The 17,343-nt window shown below is 58.8% G+C and overlaps 2 protein-coding genes across 2 annotated transcripts; both read left to right on the top strand.

Moving 5' to 3' along the window:
* Positions 1-228: 228 nt before the first annotated feature.
* Positions 229-5,745, top strand: LOC103665890 (corticotropin-releasing factor receptor 1). Its single transcript, XM_040639860.1, is given in 9 exon segments — positions 229-604; positions 1,314-1,434; positions 1,663-1,816; positions 2,099-2,159; positions 4,243-4,315; positions 4,482-4,567; positions 4,653-4,797; positions 4,976-5,017; positions 5,605-5,745. Coding segments are annotated over 9 exon segments (996 nt in total). The 5' UTR covers positions 229-431.
* Positions 5,746-14,639: 8,894 nt separating this feature from the next.
* SPPL2C (signal peptide peptidase like 2C) lies at positions 14,640-16,935 on the top strand. The gene has a single exon (XM_040641214.1). The coding sequence runs from the start codon at positions 14,640-14,642 to the stop codon at positions 16,695-16,697; it is 2,058 nt and encodes a 685-aa protein (XP_040497148.1). The 3' UTR covers positions 16,698-16,935.
* The last annotated feature ends 408 nt before the right edge of the window (positions 16,936-17,343 follow it).

Raw genomic sequence — 17,343 nt, 5'->3', positions numbered from 1 at the left:
GGGTGAAGGAGGGCTTTGCTGTCTGCTTAGAACTGGGCCCTGGGGACCACCGGTCCCACATTATGGGGTGGGGGACAGAGTTGTAGCCTCAGCACCTTACCAGTCTGCCCGTGCTGGTGAAGAGGTGGTTTGAGGCTGAGGGACCTTGAATGGCTACCTGGTGTTTGGGCAGAATGGAAACATGAGTGTGAGAGCCGCGCACACCAGGTGGGAGCCCTGTGTGACACGGAGACCCGAGTTAGCTGGTATTTGTCCAACGGCACGGAGCAGTGGGCAGAGCATGGGATTCAGGGACAGACAGACAGACAACAGTCTCAAATTGGATGGCACTGCTCCAGGGCCATGCTTGACACACAGCCGGGGCTCGGGCGGGGGAGTAACTAACTGTTATGATCACCTCCATCTCGGCCACCTGATGGGGCTGTCCTCACATGTCCAGTGGGTGCAGAGGTGCAGCTGTGAGTGAGTCTCACCTCTGTCCCTCTCCCCTACCTCAGAAGAAGAGCAAGGTACACTACCATGTCGCTGTCATCATCAACTACCTGGGCCACTGCATCTCCCTGGTGGCCCTCCTGGTGGCCTTTGTCCTCTTTCTGCGGCTCAGGTGAGAAAGACTCAGTGTTGGCCCCCGGTCTTGAGCAGGGTAGAGAAGGAAGATGCAGGAGGCAGCTCTGGATGAGGGGCTGCTATCAAAGGGGGCCCCTGCCCCCTCACTTCGGTGGGAGGGGGTGACAGATAAGCCCCAGGTCCCTTGGAACCTCTGGCAGGGCCATTTCTGCCCCCCCAGCCCAGTCACTGCTAGGCTTGCCTTGGGCTACCCCCACCCACGCCGGGATGCACCCATCTGGGAGGCCAGGAAGGTGCCTGGGTTCGAACCTGCATGGGCCCAGCCCCATGGCCAAAGGTGCAGCCGGCAGTGCCAGGCCAGGGGGCGGGAGCAGGAGCTGAACATCAGGTCTGCACGCAGGGAGGGAGGCATCCCACTGGAAACCTTTTATGTTTTCTGACCCCTGGAGAGGAGGGGTGCCATGGGAGGAGGGGCAACCCCCTAAGCAAGAAGCCCCCAGTCCCTGGAGCTCGGCTGTGTGGCAGGCTATGCTGCCAGGGCGTAGGTCTGGGGGGGTCTCCAGTAGGAAGGGCCTGCAGGGCGTCGGGAGAGCTCTGCTGCCACTTCCCGATGGGACTTAGCCGGTCAGCCCTGCCCTCAGTTTCCCCATCCACCCATCCGGGCTGGAGGGATGTTGGTGGCCTGTTCCTCATCTCCTCTTCCCTCCCCTTGCTCCCATCACCCACCCTTTCCTGCTGCCCCCCAGGAGCATCCGGTGCCTGAGAAACATCATCCACTGGAACCTGATCTCGGCCTTCATCCTGCGCAATGCCACGTGGTTTGTGGTCCAGCTCACCATGAGCCCCGAGGTCCACCAGAGCAACGTGGTGCGTCCTGGAGGGGCAGCCCCAGGGTCAGAGGAAGGGTCTGGATGGGACGGCCCTGGTGGAAAGCGGGCCGGGCACAGGCCTTGAGGCCCAATAAAACAGGAACGGTTCCCTGGTGATGGGGGGAGGGTGCATCGTACTGAGAGGAGGCCCCAGGCCCGGGGGGGGGGGTGCTGCTGCTGCCACACCCCTGCCCTGTCTAAGTGTCATCTCTGCTGGCGGCGGTAGGGCTGGTGCAGGTTGGTGACAGCCGCCTACAACTACTTCCACGTGACCAACTTCTTCTGGATGTTCGGAGAGGGCTGCTACCTGCACACAGCCATTGTGCTCACCTACTCCACCGACCGGCTGCGCAAGTGGATGTTCGTCTGCATAGGCTGGGGTGAGTGCGCCCCCCTGGCCGGGCCGTCCCCCACCCCGCACCCACACTCTGGCCAGCTGGCGAGGGGGCCTGTGAGCCCAGGACCAGGTCCCAGGGGTGGGGTGAGCACCACGGCCCTCTGCCCCTGCTTGGGGGTGGGGTGCTGCAAGTTGGTTGCGTGCGTATGAGCTGTACACGGGCGAATCCCTCCCCACCTCGAGGCCCTGGCCGCACAAGGGTCCTCCAGGCCTTGCGTCCCCCAGACCCCACTGATGAGCCCTGTGACAGCCAGTCTTTCCCCAGGTGTGCCTTTCCCCATCATCGTGGCCTGGGCCATCGGGAAGCTGTACTACGACAATGAGAAGTAAGTCCCCTCCTCCCCTGAGCTCCGGGGTCCAGGCTCCCAGCCCAGCTCTGCCTGATGCTCCCCAAGGACCTTCGGCCAAATCACCTTCTCTGGTGGGGCACGGTTCCTTTATCCATATAGAGAGGGTGCTGGGGGCTGGACTTGGTCTGAGGGTCCCCTGCTGTGCTCGAGGTGGGGCTGGCTGGACAGGTGGATCCAGGCTCTTTTATCTGTCTTGGGATTTCACAAACAGCATAAGGGTTACTGGCAGTGCCAGAGTCAGACTGCCCAGGTTCTGAACCATGGACCCATCATTAAGTAGTTCTATGACCTTGGGCTAGTTACTATGGTGTGCCTCAGTTTCCTCATCCGTAAAATAGGCATCCTAGTAAAACTGCCTCCCGCAAAGGGTTTTTGTGGAGATGACAAGAGTTCATATGATAGTAAGCCTTTAGAAGAGTGTCTGGCACATAGTAAAGGCCACATGAATGTTTTCTATGAATATTAAGACTTGTTTTACAGAAGATTCCATGGATTTAATAGAAATGAATCCTGATGATCTCATAGAATCCTTTCAGCTCTGAAGTCCTGAAGTGACTTTGGTCTCGGGTACTCCCAAATGCCCCTGCAAATTAGATTTCTGCTGTAGTGGTTCTTAGCCTCAGGCTAGAATCACCCAAGAAGCTTTAGAAAGTACCAATCGCCATCCAAAGAGGGGGATGTAAGTGGTCTGGAGTGTGCCCTGGGCACGGGATTTTTAGCTGTCAAGACTGAGAATCACCGAGAGAAAGGCGGAAAATGTGGACACAGACAGCCGGGGAGGTGCCCAAGCATTTTCAGGAACCCACTGTCTAAGTGGGGTTCCAAGTGGCCTCCATCACAATGACAATTCCTCCCCACCCCCATAGAGGGGAGGGGACGGCCACAACCTCACTGGGCTCGACAAGGAGCCTGGAAAATGATATTCATATTTACCAGGCTGATCCTTCCTGACTCCGGCCCAGCTGGCTGTCTCTGCGTTGGCACAGCTGACAGGGTAGGGGTCTGGGTGGGAGGGCGGCCAGCTTCCAGACACCATTAGGGGCTTGGGAGTCATGCCCAGGATGTTGGGTCCTGGCACAGGAACATCGTAAACCCTGGGCAGTGGTGCCTGTGCCTGCAGGTATGCAAGTGAGTACAGGGAGGACAGGAAGAACAGGTTTCTAAAAGCTGCCCAGTGTGTCTTGAAGGAAAAAAGGATGCCTGGCTTAAGAAAGTCTGTCTGAGCAGCTCGGGAGCCCCATCTAGTGGTAAAATGCCAACACTGCAGCAGAAGGGATCCAGGTGTAAGACACCAGAAAGAACTTGTAGACCCTGGGAGGGTTAACGACTAGACTGGGATCTAGCTTGTATTTGGCCTACATAGTGTTTTTTGAAACCTTGAATTCATTTCAAACCTTTAAAAAATCAAGAGGTTTCACATAAAAATCTCAGTTTCTGGCTTATGGAAGCATCATGAAATCTAGGCACTGTGGGTCTTCATCCCCTGGGGGCCATCATCTCTGCACAAGGACATAGAACTTCCCAAGTGCCCCATCCCCACCCACTCCCCAAATCCCCCAAGAGATTGCTGGAGCGAAACTCAAGGAAATGAAAAGCAGTTCTGTCTCTCGAACAGGAGGAAGCTGTGGGATCTCTGCCTTGGGGTCATTTGGCTGCAATTAAAGGGATTCAGAGATCTCTAGCTGCCAGGGGCCCACTGTATGACAGGCCCCAGGCAGCACAAAGGGGCTTGTGCCAGAGCCCCAGCAGGGACGCAGGGGAGCAGCGGTGTGTTGAGCCCTTGCCTGTTCCACTCGGTGGTCATTGCTACAATCCCCGTCCCTGCCACATGGCCTGCTTTCAGCTTTACATCTCCTAACAGAGGGTGCTGTCTGCCCATTCTGCAGATGGAATAACTGAGGCATTGTGGTGGGATCTTGATCTTCTGCCAGGGTTGGAATTGAGGCACACAGATCCTGGCTTCTGGCCCCAGTCCTGCCCTGGCCAAGCACTGCCCTTCCCCACGCTGCTGAACTGAACCCAGATGACCTCCCCCTTACCTCCCTCTATGGCTTTCTAGGTGCTGGTTTGGCAAAAGGCCTGGGGTGTACACTGACTACATCTACCAGGGCCCCATGATCTTGGTCCTGCTGGTAAGCACCTGGGGGGAGGGGGGAGGGCAGGAGAGAGGGACAGGCAGTGCCTACTGTGGACAGACAGGGTACTTGAGACACTGAGGCCCTGCCCTGTCCACCCCGCCTGCCTCCAGCATCTTGTCCACACATGCCCACACCATCCCACTGTGTGCTCAAATTACAGATCAATTTTATCTTCCTTTTCAACATCGTCCGCATTCTCATGACCAAACTCCGGGCGTCTACCACTTCGGAGACCATTCAGTACAGGTACCCGGCCCGCCTCCCTCCCTCCACCATGGGGGCTCCAGAGAGCCCAGCCTCGGACCCAGGGCTCCCTGCTCAGGTCCGACAGCCCCTCCTGAAAACCCCAGCTCCCCGTCTCAGACATTCTTCCCCTCCTGGGCACCACGTACATGCTGTTCTTCGTGAACCCCGGGGAGGACGAGGTCTCCCGGGCCGTCTTCATCTACTTCAACTCCTTCCTGGAATCCTTCCAGGTACCGCCCCCCTCCCCCACTCCGGTCCTGGCTGTCCCCCTGCACCTCCTTGGGTGGGGATTCTTCCAGGCAGGGGCCCGCAGGGGCAGGAGGCTGGGGAGAGGAAGGGGGTGGCCCGGAGGCTAGGTGGGGCCACACCTGCCCCTGCCCCTTGACCCACCTTCTCTGTCCATCCCAGGGCTTCTTCGTGTCTGTATTCTACTGTTTCCTCAACAGTGAGGTAAGGACGCCAGGGCCCTAGGGCTCAGGATGGTTGGGGGCCTGTTGGGACCTGAGATTGTCTGTGGCCTCCTCTTGCCCTCCACACACCAGCTCTCTCCTCCCTGCCCCCAGGTCCCTAATGGGGATGCTGCTGGGAGCCCCCGGGGGGGTGGTCCCTGACACCTGCCCACATGCTGCTACAGTGGCAAGCCCACTCCTTTGCTTGCTTAGGCAGTTGACACAGGGGAGGTCAGAAGCCAGGGCTTCGGGCTCATCAATGAGTCCATGAAAAGGCTTGTTGAAACCAGGAAGGGCTGAGCCTTTGGGCAGGACACGCATATGTGCTAAAGGTAGGAAATCTTCATGGCAAAGGCCATCTGATGCCTTTGTGTGGCTGGAGGAAAAGGCACCCGGCTCAGCATGCTTGAGAAAATCATCCTAACAAATATGCAAATAAACAACGTTGATGATGTGAACGTCACTGCCTCCCGCCTGGCCCCCTGTGCATCTCACACCTGCGCTCTGCACACCTGAGCCCTGCTCACACGTACAGCTGCTTGTGGCGGGGCCCAGGCTCAGACATCGTGCTCTGCTCCGTGCCCGCAGGTCCGCTCGGCCATCCGGAAGAGGTGGCACCGATGGCAGGACAAGCACTCGATCCGCGCCCGCGTGGCCCGCGCCATGTCCATCCCTACCTCCCCGACCCGGGTCAGCTTCCACAGTATCAAGCAGTCCACGGCGGTCTGAGCTGGAGGGCCAGCAACTGGAAGATGGTCTCCAGGCTCAGCCAGCTGCCCTGTCCGTGGAGGGGACCAGCTCCTTCCCATACTCTGTATCCCCAGAAGCTGCTGGCACTGACAGCCTGGCTCCCCGCCCCCCTGACCCCCGGCTGAGCAGGAGTTCGAGGCCTGTGAGAGCAGCCGCAGTCCGGGCCACGGGATGAATGGGAAATAATCTCTAGGATCGGTCTGGGTCCAGGGCCTCTGGCTCCCCCGTATCCCAGTCCTCCCTGGAGATGGAATGAAAATGGAGTGGAAATGGCCAACTGAAAATCCAAAGCAGCACATGGGTCCCTCCAAGAGGTGTCTTCTCTCAGAGCACAAGATGGCCAGCCCACCGGAGACCTGGGGCCTGTCCGCAGCAACTGGGGTGGGGAGGGGCGCCAATGGCTGCCCAAGGGGCATCATGGGAAACTCTGGTGACAGCATCCCAACCACCGTGATTATGCCTCCAGTTGTTGGCAACGCCTTCCAATGCCAGTGGGAACCAAGGCCGGGTTGCCAGAACCCCCACGCAATGTCGTCAGACAATAAGCCACACTACAAGAAATTCTCCCAAGCCACCACAATTTCATCTGTGGTATGGCCGTCAGAAATGCCCTGTCTCGCTGCCTTGCACCCATGGACCTTTACTGCCCTGCAGTCCACGCAGGCTCCCCCTCCGTAACCACCCACCATATTCACACCCGGCTTTCTGTCACCTCCTGTCCCTGGCATCTCCCCCTGGGTAGGAAGATGGGGGTGGGAGGGAGATGGAGAGTCCTGTGAACAAGAACCAGGGTGTGCCCCAGACAAAGCCAGTCTCCCTTTCAGAGCACAGAGAATATTCGGGGCCATCCTGCCTGCTGGCTTCAGTGGTCTGGCCTCCGGGTCAGCCTCTCTGCTGCTCGCAGGGAGTTTGTGGCCCCTGGATGGCCTCTGGGGCAGCACGATTAGCTAAGTGAAGATAGGAGAAGCGGAAGGGCACTTGGTCCCTCTCTGCCTGAGTGTTCTGGAGCCGGGCCTTCGGAGATAAGGTGTCAGCTCTGAGGGGCCAGCTGCCGTGAATAATAATATTTATCTTTTCCACTAGCATTTGTGAAGGTCTGGACTGTGCAGGGCTGGGTGGGGAGGGCACAGCAGACAAAGGGAGGCCACTTTTCAGTCTTTGGGGCCAGCGTGTGGCTGGGAAAACTGACACCACTCACACTCATCAGGGAGGGGTACAAGGGGAGCCGTGGGGGCATGGGTCTGTGGACCCAGCTGGCAAGGATGGCTCTTAGAAGGGGAGAGTCATGGGGAGAGAAGGGCCACAGGTGAACAGTGCTGGCCAAGGACACTGTGGATGGGACGGGAGCCATGGGGACCACTTGAGGCAAGGAGTGGCAATGGGACCAGACAGGAATGTGTCCCAGCCCCAAGGGAGGGGCCGAGCTGGAAGCAGGAAGTAGAGTTAGGGAGGCCTTGACAGTGTCTCGGCTTGATATCCCCAGAAACAGACCCAGAGACAAGGTTTCCAGAACCAATTCAGGGAGAGGGAGCACAGGAAGTGGGTGGGAGGCAGCGGGAGTGGGGGATTCCCACCCCACAGCCAGCACTGGAGGCGGCTGGAGCGTCATCCTACCGCAGAACTTGGGGACCCTGAGTGGGGCACACCCTGCCTTCAGCCCACCCCAGGGGCCACAAGGAAGGAAGGCTGCTGGGGGGTGGGGGGAGGCGGGAATCCCCCCGCACTTCCCCCAGCCACACGGGCCACAAGACCAAGAAGGAACGCCCGGGCCCAGCAGTGTGTCACCTGCACGGCACCAGCCCGCACCAGCTCCCAGGGCAGGAGAGGGCGAGGGACACAGAAACTCCGCCCTGGCACACAGGGACAGGGCAGCCTGGCTCTCGCTCCTGGGTCTTGGACCAGGGACGCGGGGAGGGGACCAAAGGCACCAGGACAGAGATAGGCTGACAGACTCCAGAACAACTGGGGGGTGAGGGACGAGTCCCAGAGAGGGACATGCCGACCAGGAGGGACCAGAAGTGCCCACGATTGAGGCATCTTTCTCCACTCTGCCTTTCCCCCAGAGAAGTGAGAAAGCAAGGCTTCCCCTGCGCAAGGTGGGGTGTGGGGACGGGGGCTCCCCAAGGATGGAGGAGTCTGGAAGGAGTAGGGGGCACATCGGAAGGAGGTTGCCTGGACAAGAGGTCCTGGGGGGGCCGAGCTGGGGCGCTGCCCCCTTTCCTGCTGGTGCCTCCCGGTGGCTTTAGCGGCTGGGCCCCCTCCAAGCACCCACTACGCCCTCAACTCCGTCAGGCCCCAGAGCAGCACCCCCGAGATCAGAGCCCGGAGCCACTGCGAAGCCCGGAGCCGCCAGGTCTGGAAGACACCTCCAAGATGAGGCTGACCATCGTGAGAAAAGCTGCTGGGGGGCCCCGAGCGGGCAGGAGCTGGTCCAGAGGAGCCTCAGCATGCCTCCCATTCACAGACTGAAGGGAGGACGGGCTGCTTCAGGAACATCGGGGCCCCCACGCCACAGGCAGGCGCCCAGAGCTTAACCCTTCCACAGCCCACGGCTCAGGGACCAGGGTGAAAACAGGCCCCCAGATGGGGTTTCTGAGGGTCATTGTGCCCTGAGGTTCAGCTTGTGGGCTGGGTGGGGAGCAGTCCCTTGGGGGTCAGTGGGGGTGTGATGAGCGGACGGGGGAGAGGCCCGGCAGCTGCAGGGTAGGGGTCGCTGCAGGACAGACCCCTCCCTCAAGCCTGAGAGAGCTCTTCTCCAAGCCGCACTCAGAGGCGGCAGTCTCCGGAGTACCCCACCCGAGCATTTCTCCCTGGGACCGTCCTTCATGGGCACAGATGCCCAGTGGTGGACAAACTGCCCTGTGGGGTTTTGGTTTTCCGGTTCAGACCCCTCCACCTCTGAGTGTGACAGCACGGCCCCGGCCCTGGGGTCCTCAGCTTCCCCTGCAGGCCTCCTCAGTCCTGCTGCCGCTACTGGGTCAGATGCCCTGGGATAGGGCTGGGGAGGGAGTCAGATGTGGGCAAAACACGTGCTAGGAAGGAAGGCAGGTTTTAGAAACCAGATAATAATACCTTAATTGTGGGCATTTGAAAACTGCTTTGCAATCGGCAAAATCCTTTATAACATTTATTATCTAATCCTCAAGTAACTCACGAAGGCAGGAGCCACCCCATTTCACAGCCAAAGAAACTGGTGACTCCTCTGAGATCGAAGGTCCAGGGCTCTTTCCACCTGCTCAGTGGACTGCAGTCACAAGGCTTGGGTTTCAGGAGGCCAGGCCAGTCCGCGCAGCTCGCGGCAGGGGGAGGGTGGAGGGCAGCAGGAGGCCTCAGGGCTTCAAATGATCTGGTTGGGGACGTGTCCCGGGTGAAGATGGGACCAGCCCAAAGATGGCAAGGCCAGTGTCCCATTGCTGAGCTCAGCTGGGTGGGAACAGTGAGGGTTCTGTGTGCCCGTCCTGATTCCCAGCACACTCTCCCGACCTCCGCAACATCCTCCACTCCTCCACTCCTTAAAATGATACTTAACTGCAAAGAGTGCAGCCCAGGACACCAGAAGCTTCTGTGGGTCTCCCTGCACACACCCAGGCTCTGTTCAGCCCAGGCAGGGGCTCAGCAGCCCCCAGCTCAAGGGTTTCTCAGGATCATCTCACGGAGCCCCCTGACTTCAAACTCAACTGCCCACCCTCAGTCTAAAGAAAACGGGGGCTGGTTTCTGCATTTCAACACCAGCAACACTATCAATGATTGAGCGCTTACGAGGTGCCAGGCACAGCCAAGCCCCTCACCTACTCTTCATACCACCCCGTGAGCCAGGGGCATTTAACAGATGGGAAAGGGAGCGCAGAGAGGGTACAAGGTCTGCCCCCGGGCACCCAGCAGGGGCATGGCTGGATGTGAGTCCAGGCTGGCCTTACTCAGCCTCTACCGTATTTAACCCTATACAGCAAGAATTCTTTGTAGGATGCCCCTCTCTGCCCCACTGCTCTCTCCAGTGCTCTCCCTAGAGAAATTCCTCAGTTTCCTTAGTTTGTAGACAAACAGCACGCAGAGATAAAGCTAGATGTAGCAGTCGGCACCTGCAAAGCACGGGTGTCAGGGAGCCCACTCCTGAGCCCGGCCCAGCCTCCAGGCAGGCCACAGGCTGCCAGCCTCCGCGTGTCCCAGGCCTGTCGCTGTTTCATGCCAGAGCTCTGCCTCCTATCCCTCCCTTGTACAGCCCGCCAACCTCTGCAGACCCAGCTGCTCAGGCTTGGGCTCAAGACAGGCCTACACCAAAGTTCTACGTGTGTTGGAAACATCGATGAGATCATCGTTTGGAGATAACTCCAGAGACCACCTTCGGCCACCAGACTGCCACCCACTGCCTCTGCCCCCCGAGGGGTCCTGGACAGATGACTGCTGCCCAGCCCCATTGCCCACGGGGCCGAGGCGGGTGAGGGCAGAAGCAGGGGTGGGTTCCGTGAGCTCAGTGTACCAAGAGGAGACTGGGAGAGTGGAGCGGGCACCCAGCTAGGGCGGGGGACCACGTGGAAGTCCTCTCGCCTTCATTGCTGGGGTAGCCAGGGAGGGAGCAGATGGCAATCCAGTCCCTTCTTAGTGTCTGCACCGTGTCTAGAATATGCATCTAGGACAGCAGTGGGCCGGGAAGTGAGGGCAGTGAGTGGGCCGGGTAAGCTGGGCGCCCTCCCCATGCTTCCTGAGCTGCTACACTGCGCTAAGGTCTGCTCTGCGAAGTCAGCTGTTCTTGCTGTCCGAGTGATAAAGATAAATGCTCCAGGTACCCCCCAGGTCCTCAAACAGAAGGCAGAGACATTGCCCCTGGCCTGCCTGGGACAGTGACCCTGAGAGCCCAGGCCATAGCTAAGAGGAGCAGCAGGGAGGGAGCAGAAGCTGCAGGTACAGGGGGAGGCCCTCCAGGAAAGGGATGGAATCTGGAGAGAGGGCTGGGCGTGCTGCAGAGTCTTGGAGGTGATGGCGCCCTCCAGGGCATTGCGCAGGGCACCCCCTGCAAACAGCCACAGAGAAGAGCAGGTCCAGGGCCCTGGGGGTGAAGGGGTGCATGGGGGGGGGTCTGGGGAAGCAGCGATTGGATAGACACCCAAAAGCCTTCAGTGAGCCAGGTCTCAGGAAGAGCCTCACAGGGAATGAGCCTAAAGAGAATTCCTTGAGCCAGGACACCAGGAATCCAAGAGTAGATCAGGGAGGAAGGGAGGGAACAGGCTTTTTGGGGGAGCCTGTGTTTCTGAACCCCAAATAGGGGCATAGAGTGGTCTAGTTCCCTAACTTTTCATCATCCTAATGGAAACCCCATTCCCATTAAGCTGTCACTCCCCACTCCACCTTCCTAGTCTCCGGGCACCACGAACCTGCTTTCTGTCTCTGCAGCTTTCCCTATCCTGGATATTTCATAAAAGTAGAACCATACAACATTTGTCCTTTTATGTCTGGTTTCTTTCACTTAGCACAATGTTTTCAAGATTCATCCACATCATAGCAGGTGTCAGAACTTTGTTCCTTTTTATGGCTGAACGATATTCCGTCATAGAGAGGGACCACACTCTCCACTCATCCGTTGAAGGCATTTGGGTTCTTTCCACCTAGTCCATGTTATTGTGAATAGTGCTGCTGTGAACATTCACGTACAAGTTCTTTTTTTTTTTTTTTTTTTGAACACCTGTTTTCAATCCCTTTGTTATGTACCCTGGGGCGGGGGGAATTGCTGGGTCATATGGTAACTCTACGCTTCACTTACTGAGGACCCGCCAAACGGCTTTCTATGGGCGGCAGCACCATTCCACACTCCCACCGGCAACGTAGGAGAGTTCCAATTTCTCCACATCTTCACCAGAACTTGTTGCAACCTGTATTTTTAACCATAACCACCTCGCTGGGTGTGCTGGTCGGTTTTTGAGAGACCCAAGACCCCTGTGTTGGGAGAGTGGGGCCCAGAGCGAGGGTCTAAGCTGAACATCAGCGGGGGCCCAGACAGTTTTATGACCACAGCACTCAGGAAGGGGCTGGCTGGCCGCCCTGCCGTGCTCAGATCTAGGTGCTGGAATACAGAGAGGTCCTGATTCCCTCTCCGCCCCTGACCATCGTGCCAGTCCTTGCCTGCAACGGGAGCCCATGGAAGGAGCGGCTGGCAGTCCTCCCCGGTCCAGGCCCTGCCACGTGTCCCCGCACCAGCTGGGGGTTCGCTCACCAGTCTGCTGGCTCTGTTCCCTAATGTATTTCTGACAGTTACCTTGTCATTGCAATTACTGTTTGTAATTGAATTAAATGTTATAGCCATGGATGAAACAGAATTGCACAAACAAGGAGAAATGTTGTCTCTTCTGAAAACTCAGTTGAAAGACACCATCTGAGTCACACAAACAATTAGCAGTCAACGCAGGTGGGGGCGAGACAAATGGAAATACCTGGGCAGGAAGAGATTGGCAGAGTCCATGTGGTTCTGGTTGCCAACCACTTCGCAAGGTCCTTGAAGCTTGCGCTTCACCCCCCAAAAGAACCCAAAGCTGGATGTTGGGGATGGTGTCTCATCAGCGTGGGTTTTACAAGGAAGGCTACTCGGAACTCCAGGGGAGGGACCCCTAATCGAAGCAGACCCTTTAAGGCGATCAGTGAGTGGATGCTCTGTGGAATTGAGAATCAAATGTGTTTTACAGGTTGAATTGTGTTCCCCAGAATAAAATGTTGGAGTTCTAAACCCCAGGACCTGTAAAAGGGACGTTATTTGGAAATGGGATCTTTGCAGACGTAATCACGTTAAGATGACGTCACTGGTTGGGCCCCAATGCAGTATGAGGAGAGGGCCCCATGACAGCAGAGGCAGAGATGCGAGTGATGTGGCTGCCAGCCACCGCCCAGATGAGGAAGGGGTCAGGGAGGACATGGGCAAGGGTCCCACCCAGAGTCTCGGAGGGAGCATGGCCCTGCCGACACCTTGATTCTGGACTTTGTCTCGGTCAGCGTGGGCTGTATAACAAATAGACCGGGGGCTTAAACAACGAGTACAGTTTCGCACAGCTCCAAGAGGTTGGGAAATGTGAGAGCAAGGTGCTGGCTGAGTGCATTCCTTGTGAGAGCTCTCTTCCTGGTTTGCAGACAGCTGCCATCAGGCTGGATTGTCACGAGTTGGAGAGGGAGATCACCTCTCCGGTGTCTATAAGGAAACCAATCCCATTCCTGAGGGCTCCACCGTCATGACACTATTACCTTCCAAAGGTCTCACCTCCAAATACCAGATGTAAAGTATGGAGGTGACTTTCCAAAGAGTCCCCTCTTTAACCGATTTTTTTCAACACACCCCTCTGCTAGCCAGTCCCAGGCATCTGGGACAAGTGGGCCAGCCACTGTCACCTGTGCAGAGCACAGCAGGGTTAGCTAGAAGCTTCTCTGCCCGACAGCCTGGGTTTCAGTCTCATCTCTACCATTCATGTGTCACCTTGGAAAAGTCTCTTCACTGCCAGGGGCCTCAGTCTCTTCTACTGAAAAGCAAGGTCATTCACGTACACATCCCATCCGTACTTTCTGAGTAGCATTTTCTAGTCCAGAATCTAAGAGCAGCAGAGAGATAGATAAGGTCTCTATCCTCATGGAACTCGAGCAAGGAGACACAGAAAATAAAGAAACACATAAACAAAGACCTGAGTTATGATCATGAATGCTAAGAAGGGGGCCTGTTTGCTCCTGGCCATGATGGTGGAGAGAACATGGGGGCACAGGCCTAAAAGATGAGAACAGCAGCAGGCAAGACCTCCGGGCAGGGGGCAAAGCTGCATGGCCAGGAAGCCTTCTGCAGTCAAGGAGCCAGCAGCTCCCTGGACAGAGCGAGGCCTAAGGGAGGGGTCAGTGTGGGAGCTGGATGTGAGGACTGGGGCAGGGGCCTGTGGGGTGGGCTTCTCTGAGCTCAGGTGTTCAGGTAAGGTCAAGCTGCTGTAACAAAGAGACCCACAATGAGCCAAGGGCTTAAGGAAGATAATGTATCCAAGAGTCTATAGTGAGCATCCCATACCACTGCTCTGTGCAGACATCCAGGGTCCTGCTTCCTTTCCTTCCTCTCTTTCCATCCCTTAGGACAATGTCCTCCTCACCACAGTCAATGGCCTTCCCATGACTGGCTTGTGAGAAGGGAAGAGGCAAACAAGGAACCTCGTGGTCTCTATCCAGGCTCCTGAGGGGCTCACATCATTTCTGCTCAATTCCATTGGCAAGGACTTGACCATATGGCCATTCCTAACTCCAAGGGAAGCTAGAAATGAAATTCTGGTCATGTGTCACTAAAAAAAGCGTGGATTTTGGAGAACGCCACACAGCCTTGGGCTAGCTGGGTATAGTAACACGGCCTGCAAGGACGTGACGAGTACAGATTAAGTATGTGGCATTTAGTAAGTGCTCAATAAAAGTTTGCAAGGTCACTGAGGTCAGGGCTCCCAGGGCCTCAGAAACCCTCTGGTCCAGTGTTCTCATGTCTTGGCGGCTGAAGAACCAGGTGCAGAAAGGAGAGGCATTTGCCCAGTTGCCCATTCTGTAAGGGCCAAAGTTGGCCCAGAATTCATGTCTGGGATCCTCAACCCCATCCTCTCACCTCTTATTTCAGATTACCTGATCCAGGGTCATCAGGAGCTGAGCAGAGAGTGGGGACCCAGGGGACCTTCTACGGGAGGCAGGGTTGGGGGACGGGCACCTAAGAAGGACGCTGTGCTCCAAAGCCGAGCCCCGGGCCCTGGCTGCCCCGCTTTGTGACCAGGTAGGTGTGGCTCCAGTTTCCTAGATGGGAGGCAGGGCTGCTCTATGACAGAGGGCCACACCCAGCCCCCTGGGAGCAGCTGCCACGTTGGGGTGGCAGCGGCAGGCGGCTGAGGAGGATGGCGTTCCCGGGCTGCTTCTTCCTCCTCCTCCTCACCAGCACCGTGGCCCGGGGGGAGTACGGCGTGGTCCACGTGGTGTCAGAGAACTGGAGCAAGGACTACTGCATCCTGTTCAGCTCCGACTATGTCACCCTACCCCGGGACCTGCACCACGCCCCACTCCTGCCCCTGCATGATGGCACCCTGGCACCCTGGTGCCCAGGCCGGGACCCCTCGCCCCGGGCCCAGCCCAGCTCCGCCCGCCGGCGGCCCCTCCGCCACACCACCGCCATGGTCATGCGGGGCAACTGCAGCTTCTATGCGAAGGGCTGGCTGGCTCAGGACCAAGGTGCCCACGGGCTGCTCATCGTGAGCCGGGTCGGCGGCCAGCAGTGCTCGGACAGCTCCCCGGCCCCCCAGGACCCCCACCGGCCGCTGCCGGGCCTCACCATCCCCGTGGCCGTGCTCCGCTACGCCGACATGCTCGACATCCTCAGCCACACGCGCGGCAGCGCCGCGGTCCGCGTGGCCCTGTACGCGCCCCCCGAGCCCATCCTCGACTACAACATGGTGGTCATCTTCGTCCTGGCCGTGGGCACCGTGGCGGCCGGCGGCTACTGGGCCGGCCTGACCGAGGCCGACCGGCTGCAGCGGCGCCGGGCCCGACGAGGAGGGGGGCCGGGCGGGCGCCCTCAGCGGGCCGTGGTGGCGGCCCCGGGGGCGCAGGAGGAGGACGACGAGGACGCGCCGGTGGACTTCACGCCGGCCGTGACCGGGGCCGTGGTCGCCATGTCCTGCGCCATCATGCTGCTGCTCTACTTCTTCTACGACCGCTTCGTCTACGTCATGATCGCCATCTTCGGCCTGGGCGCGGGCACCGGCCTCTACAGCTGCCTGGCGCCCCTGGTGCGCCGCCTGCCCCTGCAGCCGTGGCCGTGGCCCGTGGCCGGCTGGCGGACCCGTCTGCAGCTGCCCCCGCTGCTGCTGGCCGGCCTGTGCGCCGTGGTGACCACCCTCTGGGTGGCCCACCGCAACGAGGACCGCTGGGCCTGGCTCCTGCAGGACACGCTGGGCGTGGCCTACTGCCTCTTCGTGCTGCGGCGGGTGCGGCTGCCCACACTCAGGAACTGCGCCTCTTTCCTGCTGGCCCTGCTGGCCTTCGATGTCTTCTTTGTCTTTGTCACGCCTCTCCTCACCAGGACCGGGGAGAGCATAATGGTGGAAGTCGCCTCGGGCCCCATGGATTCCTTGAGCCACGAGAGGCTACCCATGGTTCTCAAAGTGCCCCGGCTGAGCTTCTCAGCCTGGACGCTGTGCGACCAGCCCTTTTCCATCCTGGGCTTCGGTGACATCGTGGTCCCTGGGTTCCTGGTGGCCTACTGTCACCGCTTTGATGTGCAAATCCGCTCCCGCCAGGTCTACTTCGTGGCCTGCACCACAGCCTACGCCGTGGGCCTGCTGATCACCTTTGTCGCCATGGTCCTCATGCAGATGGGCCAGCCCGCCCTGCTGTACCTGGTGTCCAGCACCCTGCTCACCAGCCTGGCCGTGGCCGCCTGCCGCCAAGAGCTCGCCCTCTTCTGGACTGGCCAGGGCAGAGCCAAGACACCCGCCCAACCCGTGGCCGGGCTCCGTGGCGCCCCTTCGTCTGGCTCGGAGAAGAAGCAGGAGGATACAGCAGACGTCCACACAGCCAACAAGTCTGAGGGCGTCACCAGCCACCTGGCAGGTGACTTGGACGGCAACCTCGAGCAGGACACGGCCGAGACTGCCACCGTATCTGAGGATGAAGCCACTGGCCCAGATGGCCACAGTGACAGCTCCGAGGGCTGGAGCGATGCCAACCTGGACCCCGACAAACTGCCTCATACCTCCCCGGGGGCCTCGGAGGAGCCCGTGCCACGGATGCCGACGGCCATGCTGAGACCGATGATGCCACTGATGCCACCGCCCTCAGAGCTGGGCCACGCCCAGGCCCCGGCCCAGGCCCACGATGCTGGCCTGCCCTGGACGGGGCTCCACAAGAGGAAGGGCTTGAAGGTAAAGAAGAGTATGTCAACCCAGGCTCCCTTGTGAACCAGAACCCTGACACGCGTGCCTCTGGGAGGGCTGGCAGAGTACGTCAGAGCACAGCCACACGTGGTCAAAAAGAAACAGGGCATTAAAGATATTCCAATCGACCCAGCAGAGTTTCGTTGTCTGTTGCGACCGGAAGAAAGCAGCGACCACAGAACAACTGCATGCGGGGCCCAGAGGGTTCTGAGGCTGGGTGCCAGCACCCTGTTGTGCAGAGTGGAGGCCCAGAGAGGGCACACGATGTGCACGAAGTTACTCAGCAAAGTCAGGAATTGCTCCCGGGGCTCAATGGAAACGACATCCCCCCTTCCCACCTACCCACCTTCCATGCCGTAGCCCCAGCTCCTCAGCCTGACTGACGGGCCTGTCTTTTCCTCACGCTCAGGTCCAACAGAACCGTTACGGTTCCTCGATCACACCACATCCTCCCCCTCCCCTCTCTTTGCACACCCTTTTCCCTCTGGCTGGGATGCCCTTCTCGGCCCAGACAGAAATACCCTAACCCACTCTCAGACGCCCTTCCAGTGCCAGCTCACAGCCACCTTCCCCCAGACAGCCCTGCTCGAGGCATCCTACACAGCAGCACACACCCAGCATGTTCCTGTCCTCATCCGCCTGTTGCAGCCACAGACATTGAGTATGCGCC

The sequence above is a fragment of the Ursus maritimus genome, unplaced genomic scaffold (genome assembly GCF_017311325.1).
Source record: "Ursus maritimus isolate PB19 unplaced genomic scaffold, ASM1731132v1 scaffold_24, whole genome shotgun sequence".
NCBI lineage: Eukaryota > Metazoa > Chordata > Mammalia > Carnivora > Ursidae > Ursus > Ursus maritimus.
The sequence above is the reverse complement of the archived record's forward strand: the minus strand, read 5'-3'. Positions and strand labels throughout refer to the sequence as shown.

Excerpts from the sequence above, each read along its gene's own strand:
- SPPL2C (XM_040641214.1), top strand. The coding sequence starts at position 14,640 with ATGGCGTTCCCGGGCTGCTTCTTCCTCCTCCTCCTCACCAGCACCGTG.